Source organism: Triturus cristatus, chromosome 2_1 (genome assembly GCF_964204655.1).
Source record: "Triturus cristatus chromosome 2_1, aTriCri1.1, whole genome shotgun sequence".
Lineage (NCBI taxonomy): Eukaryota > Metazoa > Chordata > Amphibia > Caudata > Salamandridae > Triturus > Triturus cristatus.
Genome location: NC_140581.1, coordinates 1,123,534,286 through 1,123,551,770, shown reverse-complemented (window position 1 = coordinate 1,123,551,770; position 17,485 = coordinate 1,123,534,286). Strand labels below are relative to the sequence as shown.

General features: G+C 47.0%; 1 protein-coding gene across 2 annotated transcripts in view; it reads right to left on the bottom strand.

Annotated features, from left to right (window-relative positions):
* Nucleotides 1-444: 444 nt before the first annotated feature.
* The window catches only part of LOC146866455 (estradiol 17-beta-dehydrogenase 11-like), a 375,182-nt gene continuing 358,141 nt past the window's right edge, over nt 445-17,485 (bottom strand). For both annotated transcript variants that reach the window (XM_085636531.1, XM_085636532.1), the window contains exon 7: nt 445-1,222. In XM_085636531.1, the coding sequence (XP_085492657.1) occupies nt 1,132-1,222 (91 nt within the window). In that variant the 3' untranslated portion in view covers nt 445-1,131. The remainder of the gene's footprint in view (nt 1,223-17,485) is intronic.

Sequence of the window (17,485 nt, the reverse complement as noted above, 5' to 3'; positions counted from 1 at the left end):
CTGGAAACATCCCTGCACCGTGTGGCAAGCACCGTGAGGTGCCTGCCTCACGGTGCAGAGATGTTTAGGGGGGCACTATAGGACCCCCAGGCCCAATAGCAAAAGGCCAGAGGGGAAAGGGGTGCTGCTGGGTGCCCCAAAAGTCATTTTCCAACAGCCTTTCCATGTTGGAAAGGCCGACATGGAAAGGCTGTTGGACAATGACATCATAATCCTGACGGCGAAGCCGAGGCTGGCTCTGCTGTCATTTGAGGATTATGGTGTCTTTCCAATGCTCCGACGGACTCAAGGAGCCCATTGGAACATCAGCAGATGATCCCTCCACCCGCTGTCACCACCCGCCACATCGTAATGCGGCAGGTGGACCTCAGAGGTAGATGTCGGAAGGACCGCAACTGACGGTCGGTCGGTTGCGGTCCTCCCGACATCATAATCAGCCCCAAAGTTAAATTTGACCGTAAATGTTTAAACCTGTCAAGAATTCACACATTAATTTCCGGCAAGTGTACTCCCATTTACATGTGCAGAGATCTCCACCATAAGGGCAGCGCTCCTTGCATCTGTAAATCCCTCTCAAGGGGTGGGAAACGGGATGTCCCAAGGAGTAGATGTTTATTGAAAGATTCTGAATGCCCACAAACTAGTACGTTTCACAAATATTTCTCTACAAATATTAGTGATGTTCCATTTTTATTTCCACTCTCAAAATCTATTTATAACTGCTCCTAAGTTTGTGGGGGTTATACAATTTTGAAGGTAGTCCCACCGTGGAATACTGTGGGCATATTTGCTTAGATGGACATTCTACCATACTGGTGGACTTTCACTGTGAACAAATCCCTTTGACAATGGCAAAATTCGTTCACTCCTGATTCTGTGAACAGGGTCTCCTCTCAGGAACAGAATCTTGCACAAGATGTTTTTTGAATTAGGCTGAGAGGATTTCCCAAATATTTATTTTCTAATAACACTATCAGAATCTCTGCCTTCATGGAATGCGCTGAAATATATTTGGAAGTTGCTACAATTTCATAAGTGTCATCAAATATTGCTAAATAGTTTGGGCCAAATGAGGTGTGGTGCTCGTAGTAAAAGCCAGCATGCTCTTGTTCCTTGTCAACTTCTCCATGGCTATTTTTCTTTGTCTTCGCGTTGTACGGGACCATCGCAATATGCATCCTGTAGTCTGTTGAGAGCCGCCATGAATCGTTCAGGGAAAATTCTGTGGAAAAAGAAGAGGATGTCAGATTCCGAATTTGTGGCACTCAGGAGTACTTCTTGTAGAAAGATATTAAAATGATCTTTACATGTGCTCACATTTATATTGAGCTGCCTCGTGACATTGGCACTTTGTGGTAAGGAGTAGGGTTGAGAATCAATATTCCTTCTATTTTTTCTGAGTGAGGCAATGGAAATCTGTTATGTATATTTTTCATTATTGTGGGCCTAATTCACAAATATTTTGCTATGATTAGGTGTGAATACTCTTTTCATTCTCCTGAATTCCAGCAGTAAGTCAGTCGTACTGGGGGTCATAAACAAGGAGATCCAATTAACTGAAGGTGTCTTTTTCTTACTGCAGACACTCTAGAACCTATCCCTGCTACTATAGTTAAATCTGACCCTTTTACACCAGTTCATGTAAGTGACTCTAGGTCTGATATGGGCTTCGTTTCTGCCATTAGTGGCTCTTCCTGTCCAACCGAGGAATACGTTTTTTTTGCTACTCCGCCCCTACAGGAAATGGCCTGGGAGCAAAACGAAAAGCTGAGGCCTAATAGCAATTCCTAGGGTAGGTGTTTCCATGGGTGTTGCACGGGTGTTCCCACGCAACATCTATGGATTTTAACTTATTACAAGATTTACAACAAACAGATAAAGCTGGGAATGCACCAAACAGATACGCCTCCACAAGAGAGGCGCAGCGAGGAGAAATAGCTGTATTTCTCCTAGTTTTTTCCTCTACGTGTGCAGCATTCTGAAGCATACAAAGAAAGAGGAAAAAGCCTCTCAGGATTTTTTAATTGTACAGGAAGGTGCCCCTTCCTGCACAAAAACAATCCTGCCTACAACACAGGCACCCTTGCACCATGGTGCAAGGTACGGCTAAATTGGTGCTAGGCTGCCAAAACTATGCCAGCACAAGAGAAAAGGAAAGGAATGCCCTGTTTTGGATAAATGCAGATCATTACTGCCCTTTCCCTGTGATGCGGGCAGCAGAGCAAGTTGACTTGCTGTGCTGCCCTGCGCCACATAAGTCATAAATATGCCCCTGTGTTTTAAATGATAAGGCAGAGAATGATTGACACGGTGGAGATTATCAGTACCATACCAGTAAACAAACAGGCCCCTTCCCTCTTATGTCCCTCTTCTTCACAGAGGTCCCCGGGCCCTCAGTGTTGTAATGTGGAGGTAGATCCATTGTCCTGAGAGTCATGTCTAGCCATTGATCCCTTATCCCAGCGACTGGGGGTGCCTCATTCGATTAAGATATTAAGCAGGAACATTGCCCCATGTTGAGTAAATTAGCCCTGCATATGTGGGTTGACTACATCAAAATATATGGCATTGTCCTGTTATAGGAAACTTGAGTCACAACCGATGTTTTCTGCAACAGCTTTATCTGTTATTTGGCCCCTGGAATTCCCTCAGTCTCCAGTCTGGCAGAGACGGGTTCAACCTTATGGTTTAAGAATATTATATTATATATATATCTGTATATATATATCGACAGATGAATTCAAATATCTATGGGTTGAATATCCGAAAGCTCCATCTATATATTTCATCCCCCAATACTCACAAGAATGTAAACCCCATTCCAGGCCGACCGATAATTTCTGCTATTAATAGCATGGGTTAGCATGTATCCCAATATGTGGATTTCTTTTTACGGCCAATGGTTAAAAAAACCTGCCCACATATGTCAAGGACACGGGAGATTTTATAAACAAATTGAGTAACATCGAGTGGGCAGAGGATATGTTGCTGATGACTCTTGACATAGAGTCCTTGTACACATGTATAGAACATTCCTTGGGAATCGCAGCAATTCAACATTTTTTGGATACCAGGCCACTCGGGTGCTACGGTCATAACAACATTTTGATTGACTTAATATCATGGTGTTTGAACAATAATTTTTTCATGTATGGTAATGAGGTGTACAGACAGCTGAGGGGGGTGGCTATGGGAGTCTGCTTCTCTCCCAGCTATGCCTGTTTGATGGTTGGCTGGTGGGAGGAGTGGGCCCTCGGGGCTGCTCACTCAGACATGTATGACAAACATGTGAAACATTTCTCCAGATACATTGATTATGTGTTTATTGTGTGGCAAGGGGATATGAACAGTGCAACTACCTTTGTTAATAACATGAATACCAACAATGTGAACCTCAGATTTACATCACATATAGATAAAGACAGCGTAGAGTTCCTAGATGTAAAAATATACATCAAGGACGGAGCTATAGCAACCACCTTACACAGGAAAAAGCTGGCAGGAAACTCTACGCTTCATGCAGACAGCGCACATCCGCACCATCTTATAAGGAGTATCCCCTACGGGGAACTCCTTTGCCTAAAAAGAATATGTAGCACTCAAGAGGATTTGAATGTGTGCATAAAAGACGCAGTCACTAGGTTCAGAAATAGGGGCTATAGTGAAGCCGTACTTGCAGAAGCAATAGCCAAAATAACTGCTAGATCAAGGGAATCACTGTTGAAACCCAATATTCAAGATAGCCACCAGAAAGAAACTGAAGATGGTACACCTAGATTGATCACAACATATAAATCGGCAGGAGAGAAAAATAGGATCTATCATCAAACGAAACTGGCCAATAATACGTACAGATGCAGTGCTCCTATAGTGGTGAGTGATCCCACTATAACGTTCCGAAAAGGAATGTCCATGAGAGCCCAAATAGTTAGGAGCAGTCCAGAAACCCATTTGAAGAAAAAGATGTGGCTGCAACCCAGACAAGGGGTTTTCAAATGTTCTACTTGCAAGGCGTGCAAATTTGGAGAAAACAAAACCAAGTATAACACCCCCTTCCAAGAAACTGAGATCTCCATTAGAGGCACCTACAATTGTAGGACAGAGTATGCTGTGTATGTTTTGACATGCGCCTGTGGCTTAAGATATGTGGGAACTACTAAGCTGCAGGTGCATGTCAGAATACTGCAACATCTTAGAGCGATAGTTAACAATGATACAGCATACCCTGTTGCTAGGTAAAGATCATAAGATCATCTGCATAAAGGGCAATCTTTTTATTCCAGCCTTGATAGGAAAAGGAGGATATTAAAAGGTGGTTTCTAAGACTTTCTGCCACAGGTTCAATATATAAATTGAAAAGAAGGGGAGAGAGGGGGCACCCCTGTCTTGTTCCTCTCTTTATTTGGATGTTTTCTGTAAGGTTGCCATTTATTAAAATGTTTGCCCTGGGAGAACTATAGATCTTGCTCACCATATTCTGAAAGATTTTCCCCAAATTAAATTTTTTCAGTACTTCATTTAGATAGATCCAGTTGACTCTATCAAACGCTTTGGCCGCGTCGATAGTAATTATGGATAGGGGAAGATTTTCATGAATTGCTAAATCGATAGTCCCAATTAACTTATGTGTTAGATCTTGTAAGTGTCTTCCTGCCACGAAGCCTTTTAAATCTATATGGATCAATGAGCCTGCTATTTTCCCCAGTCTTTTTGCCATAATTTGCATATAGATTTTACAGTCGTAATTCAAAATAGAAATTGGGCAATATGATTCGCATTTTCTGGGACTTTTACCAGGTTTTAAAAGAATGGAAATTGTAGCGTCATTCCATGAGTCAGGAAGATCACCCTTTTCCCCAAAAATTTTATTCAGGAGGGCTGTTAACCCCTTCAATGCTCATGACGGAACGGTTCCGTCATGAGCATCGGTTGAGCTGTGCTCATGACGGAACCGCTCCGTCATGAGCACAACCCCTGGGGGAAGCGCTGGCGCTCCCCCCCTGGGGCATCGATCGTGCCCCCACAGAGGGGGCTGGCAGCGGAAGAGTTTCCGCTCCCACCCCCGAGCCCCCCCACGCTTCCTGGTGACGTCAGCGCGCACAGCGCGCACCGGCGTCATCAGGAAGCGTTGGACGCGCTGGAATTCATTTCTTCCAGCGCGTCCAACGGGAAGGGTAAGTGTTTTGGTGCTGTGTTGCGGGGGGGGAGGGCGGAATTTCAGGGCCTTGAGGCATCGGGGGAGAGGAAAGAGTATTTCCTCTCCCCTGATGTCTCAATGCTGGGCATTCCTGTCCCACGATCGCGCACAGCGTCGCGATCGTGGTACAGGAATGCCCCCACTAGACCCCAGGGATGATGTTTTTGGCCATTTTGGAAGTGACCCCTTGGGCAAGGGTCGCTTCCCTGGGGGTGAATATGTGAAAGACTTTTCTGCCCCCCCTGGGGGCAGATCGGTCCACTTTCGGTCCGATTCTGCCCCCAGGGGGGGCAGAAAAGCCCACTAGACACCAGGGAATTTTACCATATCGTTATGGGAAGCGACCCCTTGGGCAAGGGTCGCTTCCCTGGGGGAGAATTTCAGAATAGACTTTTCTGCCCCCCCTGGGGGCAGATCGGTCCACTTTCGGTCCGTTTCTGCCCCCGGGGGGGGGGGGCAGAAAAGCCCACTAGACACCAGGGAATTTTGTTATATCATTATGGGAAGCGACCCCTTGGGCAAGGGTCGCTTCCCTGGGGGAGAATTTCAGCACAGACTTTTCTGCCCCCCCTGGGGGCAGATCGGTCCACTTTCGGTCCGTTTCTGCCCCCAGGGGGGGGCAGAAAAGCCCACTAGACACCAGGGAATTTTGTAATATCGTTATGGGAAGCGACCCCTTGGGCAAGGGTCGCTTCCCTGGGGGAGAATTTGAGCACAGACTTTTCTGCCCCCCCTGGGGGCAGATCGGTCCACTTTCGGTCCGTTTCTGCCCCCTGGGGGGGCAGAAAAGCCCACTAGACACCAGGGAATTTCGTCATTTTGTTATGGGAAGCGACCCCTTGGGCAAGGGTCGCTTCCCTGGGGGAGAATTTGTGCACAGACTTTTCTGCCCCCCCTGGGGGCAGATCGGTCCACTTTCGGTCCGTTTCTGCCCCCAGGGGGGGCAGAAAAGCCCACTAGACACCAGGGAATTTCGTAATATTGTTATGGGAAGCGACCCCTTGGGCAAGGGTCGCTTCCCTGGGGGATAATTACTCCACAGACTTTTCTGGCCCGGGGGGGGGGGGGGGCAGAAAACCCCTTTGTGTCGCTTCCAGGGGGCAATTTTTATAATATGTATTTGGCCCACCCGCCCCGGGACAGAGTAGCCTTTTTTTCCCTTCTGTTTTTTCCCTGCTGTTTTCTGCCCCACCAGGAACATAACCTGATTGACCATTTGGGTAGTAATATAGCATGTTGTAATGTTTATTGTTTTATTTTTTGTGAATCGCAATAGTAATGTTTTTTTTTTTTACTTTTTTGTTCTAGGTGAAGGCTTTTGCTCTTTTCAGTTTGCCGTGTTGTTTCTAGCGGTTCTGCTGTTTGTGTAGTTTGGTAAGAGACTCTTTTTTGTACAATGTAAATGTGTTTGATTTCTCTGCATGAATTTTTTTTGCAAATGGTGTAATAATAGCAGTATGTTTGTTTTTTGAGTGTCAAAAACTTTTTGCATTGGTGCTCGATGTGTATTTTGTTGTCTTGTGAGTAATTTGTTTTTTTTTCTTCTTTCTAGTTTGATATCGTTGGTTTTTGCTGTGTCACTGCAGAGTTGGTTTCTGGTGAGTGCAGCTGTCTCTTGTAATTGGATTGTATAGTTTTTGAGTACATTGATCTTTGTGATAAAGGTACACATTTCTTTACTTACTTGGTTTGCACATTGTTGGTTGTTGTTGACTTGTTTGTGCAGTCTTCTATCTTAGTAAGTATAATGGCTAGCCGCAGGATGACTGCTCAGCAGGTTGTTGGTTTGCTGTTTGAGTCTTCCTCTGATATTGGTTCAGAGACTGACTCTGCATCTGAGGGAGAGGAGGCAGGGGACGATTCTGGCAGTGAGTTGTCTCTCCGTATGGAGTCATCGGATGATGAAGATACTCTTAGTGCGGATGAAGTGCCTGTGTTAGAGGAGGAGACTGATGTGCCGATAGTGCGGCAAGAGGCATCTGGGTTGCAGGCTGGGGCTGCAAGGCTTCCCGTTGGTGTAGTGCGGCAAGAGGCTTCTGGGCTGCAGGCTGGGGCTGAAAGTGATGACCTCTGGGTTGCCCCTGGCATGGTGCAGCCGGCATTGCCAGAGTTTACTGGTGTTCCAGGGTCTAGAGTGAATACTGAAAACTTTTTGCCGGTCAATTTTTTTCAGTTGTTTATGGACGATGTGTTTTTTGCAGAGATGGTTGAGCAGACTAATTTGTATGCCGAACAGTTTTTGAGGGACAACTGTGCCAGTCTTAAGCCACACTCTAGAGCTACCCGGTGGACTCCCACAAATGTTGAAGAGATGAAGAAGTTCTTGGGTTTAACTTTTTTGACGGGCTTGCTAAGGAAGCCATCAATGTCTTCATATTGGTCTAGCAGTCCCTTGATGGCAACGTCTATTTTTCCGGCAGTCATGAGTCGTGACAGGTATTTGCTACTGCTTCGGATGATGCATTTTGTTGATAATGGTTTAGCGTTGCCACGAGATCACCCTGACTGTGACCGTCTTTTTAAGATTAGGCCTGTCCTTGATCACTTTGTTGATCGATTTCCTGAGATCTATGCTCCTGGGAAACAAATTGCAGTGGATGAGTCTTTGGTGTTGTTCAAGGGCCGCTTGGTTTTTAGGCAATACATTCCTAGTAAGAGGGCACGCTATGGAATAAAGCTGTATATGCTGTGTGACAGTAGGACTGGATATGTCTCTAATTTCAGGGTGTACACCGGTAAGGAATCTAGGTTTAACCTCCCTGGTTGTTCGTCCACTTTTGGAGTGACTGAGAAAATTGTTTGGGAACTTGGAAGAGGATTTTTTAACAAAGGCCACCATTTATATGTAGATAACTTCTACACTGGTGTGCGGTTGTTCAGGGAATTGGCCAAAGTGGACACTCTTGCTTGTGGCACAATCCGCTCTAACCGTAAAGGTTTCCCGAAAGAACTTGTTTGTCAAAAGCTTGTGCGGGGACAGTGCAGTGCGTTGCGTTGCCAGGAGCTTCTTGCTGTGAAGTTTACAGACAGGAGAGATGTCTACATGCTGACTACCATCCATGATGAAAGCACTGCACCTGTGACTGTTTGGGGTCAGGTCGCTGAAGCGCGCAAACCTGTGTGCATTTTAGACTATAATAGGCACATGGGTGGTGTTGACAGAGTAGATCAGAGGTTGGAACCTTACACTGCTCTTCGTAAGGCTTACATTTGGTACAAGAAGTTGGCTATCCATCTTTTCCACATGGCAATGTTTAATGCTTTTGTTGTGTTCCAGGATTCTTGCCCTGAGTCAAAGATGACTTTTGCTAAGTTTCAGGAGTCTGTAATAGGCAGCCTTGTTGTAGTGGAACAGGCAAGTGTTCCTAGAGTTGGACTGGTGGAGGATGTTGCTAGATTGAAAGAACGCCACTTTCCAGATCACATTCCTCCCACACCCGCAAAAGATTTTCCCAGTAGGAGATGTAGAGTCTGTTGGCGAAAAGGTTTGCGGAAGGAGAGTCGTATGTACTGCCCCGACTGTCCTTCTCATCCTGCACTGTGCCTCTCTGCTTGTTTTAGAGCATACCACACGCAAAATAATTTTTGGGAGGATTCTTGAGTGGCAAAGTGAACTGCCTGGTCTGTATTCTTTGGATAATTTGATTCTGTTTCAAGGTTGGTGTTAGTGCAATGTATTTAGTTGCTGATTTTCTGTTAGAAGATTTGTATCTATTTGCAATTTGTTTGTGTTTTTTTTTTTTTTTTTTTAAATCCTAAATGTGATGGCGGTGTGTGTAGGCTTGCGCTTGGCTGTTGGTGTGTGTGGACTGGCACTTGGTTGGTGGTGTGCGTGGAATGGTGCTTGGCTGGCGGTGTGCATGGACTGGCGGTGTGCGTGGACTGGTGCGTGGCTGGTGGTGTGCGTGGACTGGAGCTTGGCTGGCAGTGTGCGTGGAATGGTGCTTGGCAGGCGGTGTGCGTGGACTGGTACTTGGCTGGCGGTGTGCGTGGACTGGTGGTGTGTGCGGACTGGTGCTTGGCTGGTGGTGTGCGTGGACTGGAGCTTGGCTGGCAGTGTGCGTGGAATGGTGCTTGGCAGGCGGTGTGCGTGGTCTGGTACTTGGCTGGCGGTGTGCGTGGACTGGTGGTGTGTGCGGACTGGTGCTTGGCTGGTGGTGTCCGTGGACTGGCGCTTGGCTAGCGGTGTGCGTGGACTGGTGTTTGGCTAGCGGTGTGTGTGGACTGGTGCTCTGCTGGCTGTGTGTGAGTATTGACTTTCTGCTGGTCACTACACACACTGCTAGCTGAGTGCCACTCCACGCAATCCATCAGCCTGTGTAGTTGCTGTGTCTGGATTGTGGGCGTGTGAAAGTGATGGGCCCTTGAATGGCACTGTGTGCTGGTGTGAGTTTTGTTATGTGATGGGCCCGCGGCTGGCGGTGTGAATGGTTTTGTATGTCTCACACGTATGAAAGGTGTATGAATGGCCTGTAAAGAGGTTGGTGCCTTGTCGTGGCTTTACAGCTCACGAGCTGTGAGTCAATGGTTCAGTTTCTCGCTCTTTCAATTATTACCAGTGCATTTCATTTCTGTGAAATCACTTGCTAATACAATTGTATCTACTGAACCATCACTCACCCTCGTGCCAAATCCAACCAGTATGTGTGTGTGCTTGCGGATTAGATGGCTGTGCAGTAATATTTGTCTTTCTGAAGCAGGGTGTACCTTGTCCCTTTTTGGTGAATTTTGTAATGTGTTGCTTTTGTGCCTGGTGGTGCGAATGGTCTTGTTTGTATCACGTATGAAAGGTGTGTGAATGGCCTGTAAAGTGGTTGGTGCCTTGACATGGCTTTACATCTCACGAGCTGCGAGTCATTGGTTTGGTTTTTTGTGAATTTAATTATTGACAGTGCATTTCATTTTTGTGAAATCTCTTGTTAATAAAATTTAATACACTGAACCATGACTCGCCCTCGTGCCAAATCCAACCAGTATGTGTGTGTGTTTGAGGAATAGATGGTTGTGCAGGAATCTTTGTCTTTAGTTTTTCTGCCAAGAACACTTTCCATGCAAGAATAACCCACCAACTGTAGATATTGTCGGAAACCCATGGGAGTTCATGGTGATGTCTCTATTGTGAATTACAAAAATGTTTTTATCCCCAATGTCCTGCAAACCTCAAAATGTCTGCCACATTTTCTTTGCAATATTACTCCAAAATTCTCACGCTGTGGGAACAATAGATAATCTGGTTTTGCAAGGGGGGTCACTTTGGTTTTTGGCCTGGTGCTCGGCGGCCATCTAGGGAAACCTACCAAACCCACGCATTTCTGAAAACTAGACACCCGGCGGCTTCCAGGGAGGTATGGCTTGCGTGGATCCCCCAATGTTTCCTTACCCAGAATCCCCTGCAAACCTCAATTTTTGCTGAAAAAATCACTTTTTTCACACATTTTGGGGTGGGAATGTAGTGGCATCACCGGGCTCACACAAATTTACCACCACCCAGCGTTCCCCCAGGTCTCCCGGTAAAAATGGTGCCTCACTTGTGTGGGAGGCCCAAGTACCCGCGGCAGGCAGGGCCCAAAACTTAGTGAGGCGATATCAAAATGGCCTATGGCAAAACCACCTGGATTTGCAAGGGGGGTCACTTTGGTTTTTGGCCCGGTGCTCGGCGGCCATCTAGGGAAACCTACCAAACCCACACATTTCTGAAAACTAGACATCCGGCGGCTTCCAGGGAGGTATGGCTTGCGTGGATCCCCCAACGTTTCCTTACCCAGAATCCCCTGAAAACCTCAATTTTTACTGAAAAAATCACTTTTTTCCCACATTTTGGGGTGGGAAAGTAGTGGCATCACCGGGCTCACACAAATTTACCACCACCCAGCGTTCCCCCAGGTCTCCCGGTAAAAACTGGTGCCTCACTTGTGTGGGAGGCCCAAGTACCCGCGGCAGGCAAGGGCCCAAAACGCAGTGAGGCGACATCAAAATGGCCTATCGCAAAACCACCTGGTTTTGCAAGGGGGGTCACTTTGGTTTCTGGCCCGGTGCTCGGCGGCCATCTAGGGAAACCTACCAAACCCACGCATTTCTGACAACTAGACACCCGGCGGCTTCCAGGGAGGTATGGCTTGCGTGGATCCCCCAACGTTTCCTTACCCAGAATCCCCTGCAAACCTCAATTTTTGCTGAAAAAATCACTTTTTTTACACATTTTGGGGTGGGAAAGTAGTGGCATCACCGGGCTCACACAAATTTACCACCACCCAGCGTTCCCCCAGGTCTCCCGGTAAAAATGGTGCCTCACTTGTGTGGGAGGCCCAAGTACCCGCGTCAGGCAAGGGCCCAAAACGTAGTGAGGCGACATCAAAATGGCCTATGGCAAAACCACCTGGTTTTGCAAGGGGGGTCACTTTGGTTTTTGGCCCGGTGCTCGGCGGCCATCTAGGGAAACCTACCAAACCCATGCATTTCTGAAAACTAGACACCCAGCGTCTTCCAGGGAGGTATGGCTTGCGTGGATCCCCCAACGTTTCCTTACCCAGAATCCCCTGCAAACCTCAATTTTTGCTGAAAAAAATCACTTTTTTCACACATTTTGGGGTGGGAAAGTAGTGGCAGCACCGGGCTCACACAAATTTACCACCACCCAGCGTTCCCCCAGGTCTCCCGGTACAAATGGTGCCTCACTTGTGTGGGAGGCCCAAGTACCCGCGGCAGGCAAGGGCCCAAAACGTAGTGAGGCGACATCAAAATGGCCTATCGCAAAACCACCTGGTTTTGCAAGGGGGGTCACTTTGGTTTCTGGCCCGGTGCTCGGCGGCCATCTAGGGAAACCTACCAAACCCACGCATTTCTGAAAACTAGACACCCGGCGGATTCCAGGGAGGTATGGCTTGCGTGGATCCCCCAACGTTTCCTTACCCAGAATCCCCTGCAAACCTCAATTTTTGCCGAAAAAATCACTTTTTTCACACATTTTGGGGTGGGAAAGTAGTGGCATCACCGGGCTCACACAAATTTACCACCACCCAGCGTTCCCCCAGGTCTCCCGGTAAAAATGGTGCCTCACTTGTGTGGGAGGCCCAAGTACCCGTGGCAGGCAAGGGCCCAAAACGTAGTGAGGCGACATCAAAATGGCCTATCGCAAAACCACCTGGTTTTGCAAGGGGGGTCACTTTGGTTTTTGGCCCGGTGCTCGGCGGCCATCTAGGGAAACCTACCAAACCCACGCATTTCTGAAAACTAGACACCCGGCGGCTTCCAGGGAGGTATGGCTTGCGTGGATCCCCCAACTTTTCCTTACCCAGAATCCCCTGAAAACCTCAATTTTTGCTGAAAAAATCACTTTTTTCACACATTTTGGGGTGGGAAAGTAGTGGCATCACCGAGCTCACACAAATTTACCACCACCCAGCGTTCCCCCAGGTCTCCCGGTAAAAATGGTGCCTCACTTGTGTTGGAGGCCCAAGTACCCGCGGCAGGCAAGGGCCCAAAACGTAGTGAGGCGACATCAAAATGGCCTATCGCAAAACCACCTGGTTTTGCAAGGGGGGTCACTTTGGTTTTTGACCCGGTGCTCGGCGGCCATCTAGGGAAACCTAGCAAACCCATGCATTTCTGAAAACTAGACACCCGGCGGCTTCCAGGGAGGTATGGCTTGCGTGGATCCCCCAACGTTTCCTTACCCAGAATCCCCTGCAAACCTCAATTTTTGCTGAAAAAATCACTTTTTTCACACATTTTGGGGTGGGAAAGTTGTGGCATCACCGGGCTCACACAAATTTACCACCACCCAGCGTTCCCCCAGGTCTCCCGGTAAAAATGGTGCCTCACTTGTGTGGGAGGCCCAAGTACCCGCGGCAGGCAAGGGCCCAAAACGTAGTGAGGCGACATCAAAATGGCCTATCGCAAAACCACCTGGTTTTGCAAGGGGGGTCACTTTGGTTTTTGGCCCGGTGCTCGGCGGCCATCTAGGGAAACCTACCAAACCCACGCATTTCTGAAAACTAGACACCCGGCGGCTTCCAGGGAGGTATGGCTTGCGTGGATCCCCCAACGTTTCCTTACCCAGAATCCCCTGCAAACCTCAATTTTTGCTGAAAAAATCACTTTTTTCACACATTTTGGGGTGGGAAAATAGTGGCATCACCGGGCTCACACAAATTTACCACCACCCAGCGTTCCCCCAGGTCTCCCGGTAAAAATGGTGCCTCACTTGTGTGGGAGACCCAAGTATCCGCGGCACTTTGCCAAAAAAGGGTCATTTTTCACTGCAAAATTGAGGTGTGACCACGTTGCGTTTTGCGCCGTTTCCTGTCGCGGGCACTAGGCCGACCCGCACAAGTGAGGTACCATTTTTCTTGTAGGACTTTGGGGAACGCGGGGTGGGTGGAAATTTGTGGATCCACACAGATTCCAGAACTTTCCATCCCAGAAATGTGGGGAAAATGTGTTTTTTTTGTAATTTTTTTACGTTTGCAAGGGATTCTGGGTAACAGACCATGGTGGGAGGCAGTCAAGTCACCCCATCCTGGATTTCCCTGGGTGTCTAGTTTTCAAAAATGTATAGGTTTGCTAGGTTTCCCTAGGTGCCGGCAGGGCTAGGGTTCAAAAACTACAGCTAGTCACTTTGCCAAAAAAGGGTCATTTTTCACTGCAAAATTGAGGTGTGACCACGTTGCGTTTTGCGCCGTTTCCTGTCGCGGGCACTAGGCCGACCCGCACAAGTGAGGTACCATTTTTCTCGTAGGACTTTGGGGAACGCGGGGTGGGTGGCAATTTGTGGGTCCACGCAGATTTCAGAACTTTCCATCCCAGAAATTTGGGGAAAATTTGTTTTTTTTGTCATTTTTTTAGGTTTGCAAGGGATTCTGGGTAACAGACCATGGTGGGAGGCAGTCAAGTCACCCCATCCTGGATTCCCCTGGGTGTCTAGTTTTCAAAAATGTATAGGTTTGCTAGGTTTCCCTAAGTGCCGGCAGGGCTAGGGTTCAAAAACTACAGCTAGTCACTTTGCCAAAAAAGGGTCATTTTTGACTGCAAAATTGAGGTGTGACCACGTTGCGTTTTGTGCCGTTTCCTGTCGCGGGCACTAGGCCGACCCGCACAAGTGAGGTACCATTTTTCTGGTAGGACTTTGGGGAACGCGGGGTGGGTGGAAATTTGTGGGTCCACGCAGATTCCAGAACTTTCCATCCCAGAAATGTGGGGAAAATGTGTTTTTTTGGTCATTTTTTTAGGTTTGCAAGGGATTCTGGGTAACAGACCATGGTGGGAGGCAGTCACGTCACCGCATCCTGGATTCCCCTGGGTGTCTAGTTTTCAAAAATGTATAGGTTTGCTAGGTTTCCCTAAGTGCCAGCAGGGCTAGGGTTCAAAAACTACAGCTAGTCACTTTGCCAAAAAAGGGTCATTTTTCACTGCAAAATTGAGGTGTGACCACGTTGCTTTTTGCGCCATTTCCTGTTGCGGGCACTATGCCGACCCGCACAAGTGAGGTACCATTTTTCTCGTAGGACTTTGGGGAACGCGGGGCGGGTGGAAATTTGTGGATCCACGCAGATTCCAGAACTTTCCATCCCAGAAATGTGGGGAAAATGTGTTTTATTTTGTCATTTTTTTACGTTTGCAAGGGATTCTGGGTAACAGACCATGGTGGGAGGCAGTCAAGTCACCCCATCCTGGATTCCCCTGGGTGTCTAGTTTTCAAAAATGTATAGTTTTGCTAGGTTTCCCTAAGTGCCGGCAGGGCTAGGGTTAAAAAACTACAGCTAGTCACTTTGCCAAAAAAGGGTCATTTTTCACTGCAAAATTGAGGTGTGACCATGTTGCGTTTTGCGCCGTTTCCTGTCGCGGGCACTAGGCCGACCCGCACAAGTGAGGTACCATTTTTCTCGTAGGACTTTGGGGAACGCGGGGTGGGTGGAAATTTGTGGATCCACGCAGATTCCAGAACTTTCCATCCCAGAAATGTGGGGAAAATGTGTTTTTTTGTCATTTTTTTAGGTTTGCAAGGGATTCTGGGTAACAGACCATGGTGGGAGGCAGTCAAGTCACCCCATGCTGGATTCCCCTGGGTGTCTAGTTTTCAAAAATGTATAGGTTTGCTAGGTTTCCCTAAGTGCCGGCAGGGCTAGGGTTCAAAAACTACAGCTAGTCACTTTGCCAAAAAAGGGTCATTTTTCACTGCAAAATTGAGGTGTGACCACGTTGCGTTTTGCACCGTTTCCTGTCGCGGGCACTAGGCCGACCCTCACAAGTGAGGTACCATTTTTCTCGTAGGACTTTGGGGAACGCGGGGTGGGTGGAAATTTGTGGATCCACCCAGATTCCAGAACTTTCCATCCCAGAAATGTGGGGAAAATGTGTTTTTTTGTCATTTTTTTACGTTTGCAAGGGATTCTGGGTAACAGACCATAGTGGGAGGCAGTCAAGTCACCCCATCCTGGATTCCCCTGGGTGTTTACTTTTCAAAAATGTATAGGTTTGCTAAGTTTCCCTAGGTGCCGGCAGGGCTAGGGTTCAAAAACTACAGCTAGTCACTTTGCCAAAAAGGGGTCATTTTTCACTGCAAAATTGAGGTGTGACCACGTTGCATTTTGCACCGTTTCCTGTCGCGGCCACTAGGCCGACCCACACAAGTGAGGTACCAGTTTTCTCGTAAGACTTTGGGGAACGTGGGGTGGGTGGAAATTTGTGGGTCCACGCAGATTCCAGAACTTTCCATCCCAGAAATGTGGGGAAAATGTGTTTTTTTTGTCATTTTTTTACGTTTGCAAGGGATTCTGGGTAACAGACCATGGTGGGAGGCAGTCAAGTCACCCCATCCTGGATTCCCCTGAGTGTCTAGTTTTCAAAAATGTATAGGTTTGCTAGGTTTCCCTAGGTGCCGGCAGGGCTAGGGTTCAAAAACTACAGCTAGACTCTTCGCAAAAAAGGGGTCATTTTTCACTGCAAAATTGAGGTGTGACCACGTTGCGTTTTGCGCCGTTTCCTGTCGCGGGCACTAGGCTGACCTGCACAAGTGAGGTACCATTTTTCTCGTAGGACTTTGGGGAACGCGGGGTGGGTGGAAATTTGTGGATCCACGCAGATTCCAGAACTTTCCATCCCAGAAATGTGGGAAAAATGTGTTTTTTTTGTCATTTTTTTACGTTTACAAGGGATTCTGGGTAACAGACCATGGTGGGAGGCAGTCAAGTCACCCCATCCTGGATTCCCCTGGGTGTCTAGTTTTCAAAAATGTATAGGTTTGCTAGGTTTCCCTAGGTGCCGGCAGGGCTAGGGTTCAAAAACTACAGCTTGACTCTTCGCAAAAAAAGTGTAAAATTTCAGTGTGAAAATGTGGTGTGTTCAGCTTAGGTTTTGAGCCACTTCCTGTCGTGGGCACTATGCCTACCCACACAAGTGAGGTACCATTTTTATCGGGAGACTTAGGGTAGTTCAGATTTGTAAAGCAACTGTTATTACCTATTGATTTTGGATGCATTTCTCCCTTCCAAATGAAAGACATTGTGTAAAAAAAAAGACATTTTGAAAAATGACCAATAATTGTCATGCAAGTATGAGTATTCCCAATTTCGAAAATGTGCAAATATGCACTGTTTCTAAACTCTGTAGTTTGTTCCCATTTCAGAAATACATAGGTGTCTTTCATACCGATTTTTCCATGTATACATTTTCCCACAATAATTGCTATAGACCCGGAACAAATAAAAAAACCATTACAAAATGCTGCTCAGTTTTTTACTCTGGGTTCGTTGGCCTCTTGGTGAACCTACAAGTCCTATATATCCCCACAACCAGGAAGGTCCAGTGGATGTAACGGTGCATTGCTTTCTAAGAGATGTGATAATTAGAAGAAGTTACAGGTGAAAACGTTGACTCAAAAGGCTGCTTTTTTCAACTAATTTTTAATTTTTCCTATATTTAACTGTTAGTTTCTATAAAGAAACCTTGATGGATCTACACAAATGACCCCTTGCTGAATTCAGAATTTTGTCTACTTTTCAAAAATGTATAGCTTTCCAGGGTCCATTATTGTTTCTGTACCCATTTCTACCATTAACTGGAAGGAGGTTGAAAGCACAAAAAATAGCAAAAAGAGGGTATGTCCCAGAAAAATGCCAAAACTGTGTAAAAAATGTTGGTTTTCTGACAAAATTCTGTCATTCCCTAAAAGCTGGAGAAATGGTGATTTCAGCCCCACAAACCCTTTTTTGATACCATTTGCAGAGAAAAACCCAGAAGCTTTCATTTACAGCCCGTTTTTCCCATTTTTCACAAAAAAAACAAAATTTT